The following is a 2,756-nucleotide window of genomic DNA, read 5'->3' as shown; positions in this document are numbered from 1 at the left end:
TCAAACTGTCGTTTCCATGTTCGACAGGTTTAGAGTCATAGCCATGGTTCATGGCTAAGGTCAATGTGCATGGCTCATGGGCTCATGACTAAGGAAATGGTTCAGACCCAACTGGACAAGCCCAAACCTTAGAACCCGAAAGTCTGAAACCAACTTATTTATTCCACCTGACCCAATTGGGATCTATATTAAATCCTATGGACTAGCCCCAAGCAATATTAGAAACTGGCCCAAAAACAAATGGGAGAAGGCCCAAACAAAACTTAATTAAACTGGTCCAAAACATAAATGGGTTCGGCCCGGAGAATTTAACTGAAACCGGCCCAACACTTAAACTAAAACTGGTCCACAACTTAAACTAAACTGGTCCGAAACAAAGGATTAATCCGGCCCAATAACTAACAAATGTTTAGGCCCCAAAAACTTAAACTGAACTGGCCCACAACTTAATCAAAACTGGCCCAACAAAACCAAAATAGAACTGGCCCAAAACAAAACATATAGAAAAATGGCCCAACCACTTAAAACAAAACCGGCCTAATAACTTAAAATAAAATCGGGCCCAACCACAACAAAATTAGAACTGGTCCACAAATACAAATGGGTTCGGCCCAAAACAGAACATTTGATTTCGGCCCAACCAACTAAACAAATCAATTTCGGCCCAAAGAAACAAAACAAATCAATTTCGGCCCAAAGAAACCAACCAAGCCCAAGAGAAACCGACCCAGGTCCAAGCCCAAGTCGTCATCTCCTTCCTCCAGCAGCTCCACCAGCCACCAAAATCCGGCCACCACTCCTCCACACACCACCCATTTTTAACCAGGCGGTTTGACTCCAAATGAAAAACCTAATAACTTTACTAAAAACAAAATTCCCAAAACATTCAATCTATATTTTTCTCCAAACTAGATCTAAAACCCATCGACCTCCATTAACGGCTTCCACCACCTATCAACAGCCCTCGCGCACCCTCACTAGCTACCCATCACCCACAACCCCTTCAAAAACAAAACCAAACCCAACAACAAAGTTTGAATGCCAGTGGGCGATTTACTGTCGACCGCCATTAACAGAGCTTCATCGGAGCTTCGGCAGCTCCCATTACAACCCTCATTCGACAGCCCATCATCCCCTCAATCAATCCTCATAATCCCAACACCAACAACCCATTCAAATAGACAAATTTAAAAACAATCAAACGACAGCCGACGCCATTAACGTCTCCGTCCAAACTCCAACAGAACTCCAACAGGCCACCCAATCAAACCTCAATAGCCAAACCTACAATCCCTTACTCCCCCCGACATCATACAACCCAAAACAAAACCACCCACGCACAACAGTAAAACGAATTCAATACAAAGTTAGTTTGGGCGTGTATTCTTTAATGACCCTTCAGGTTTTCGACGGTTTAATAACTACACAAAATGGTATACTAACCTTACCTAGTTTTAACAGAGTTCAACAGACGCCAAAGATAATGAGCGAGAACTTAATTGAAAGAAAACATGGGACAGTAAACTGTTGCTGTATACGGTGAAGTAGAAAAACTAACTACTCACCTGTATTCACAACTCCTACGAATTTCTCCGAGTCCGAGTCATCGCGCTCCAACGCTCGAGCCTCTATTTTTTAATTATTTTATTCTTCCAGAACCCTATTCTCTAGAACAATTTGTTTATATACTTGGGTCTGAAACCCAAGCCCAAAACAGACTCGGGCCCAAAAACCAGGCCCGCGTATCCAGAATCCAATCCAGCCGATTTTTAAATAATAATTAAATTAATAAATAAATAAATAAATAAATACGTATTTTAAATACGGGCGTTAGACTTTGTCCGAGGACTCATATCGCCGACGCCCTTCGCCCTTTTCCAGCGATAACAACGCCTTCCCTGGCCTTCTCACCTTCTTCTGCATGGTGTCTTCGTACCTGATATACTTCTCCACCCTCGGGTACAGATCCTGTAATGTTGCAATCTCATTCTTGGCTACCGACTCATGTACCCTTGTTCCCAGGCGCAATCCTCTCTCAAAAGCTATCATCGCCGTCCTTTCGTCCAGATTCTCCACTTTCAAGGTCTCCGCTTTGAATCTACACAAGAAGTCCCTTACCGATTCAGCGGATCTCTGCCTTACGTTGAACAAGGCCGCGATGTCCACAACACGCTTCTTCTGGTGTATAAAATGACCAATGAATGCCTGCTCCAACTCATGAAAGTTATTAATACTCTTAGAAGGTAATCTGTAATACCAGTCAGATGCTCCCCTTTTTAAGCTTGTCGGGAACATCATACATCTTAGCCCGTCATACCGCGGCTCCTGCCACAACGGCATCTGCTGCCAGAAGTGATGAATGTGGTCAGCGGGGTCCCCAGTCCCATCGTACCTCTCAAACCTTGGCTGGTTGAACCTCTTCGGCACCTCCGACTTCCAGATCGAGTCTGCCAGTGGATTGCGGTTCAACCCTGCCACTACCTGACTCGCCGCACCTCCCATGCCCTTGGCCTGTTCCAGACTAGCCTTCAGATCGCTGGCGATCATTTCTCTGACTTGCTCCTTGGTGAGCCCCACCACCGTCTGTTCTTCCGCATCTGTTCCCCCTTCCTCCTCTCTCTCTGCTCTCGACACCTCCCTTTTCCGACTCCTCTATTGTCTCTTTCTCTCTCCTTAACCCCTCATTTTCTTCTCTCAACCTCGCTATCTCCTCATGCAACAACCTTGTTTCCTCCGCCTCTGACATTACTGTCTCT

General features: G+C 45.0%; 1 protein-coding gene across 1 annotated transcript; it reads right to left on the bottom strand.

The window, feature by feature from the left end:
• Positions 1-1,830: 1,830 nt before the first annotated feature.
• LOC147505957 (uncharacterized) lies at positions 1,831-2,502 on the bottom strand. The gene has a single exon (XM_086605656.1). The coding sequence runs from the start codon at positions 2,500-2,502 to the stop codon at positions 1,831-1,833; it is 672 nt and encodes a 223-aa protein (XP_086461782.1).
• Between the last annotated feature and the right edge of the window lie 254 nt (positions 2,503-2,756).

Source organism: Coptis chinensis, chromosome 4, assembly GCF_015680905.1.
Source record: "Coptis chinensis isolate HL-2020 chromosome 4, ASM1568090v1, whole genome shotgun sequence".
NCBI classification, from domain to species: Eukaryota; Viridiplantae; Streptophyta; class Magnoliopsida; order Ranunculales; family Ranunculaceae; genus Coptis; species Coptis chinensis.
This window is presented reverse-complemented; position numbering and strand designations above follow the sequence as displayed.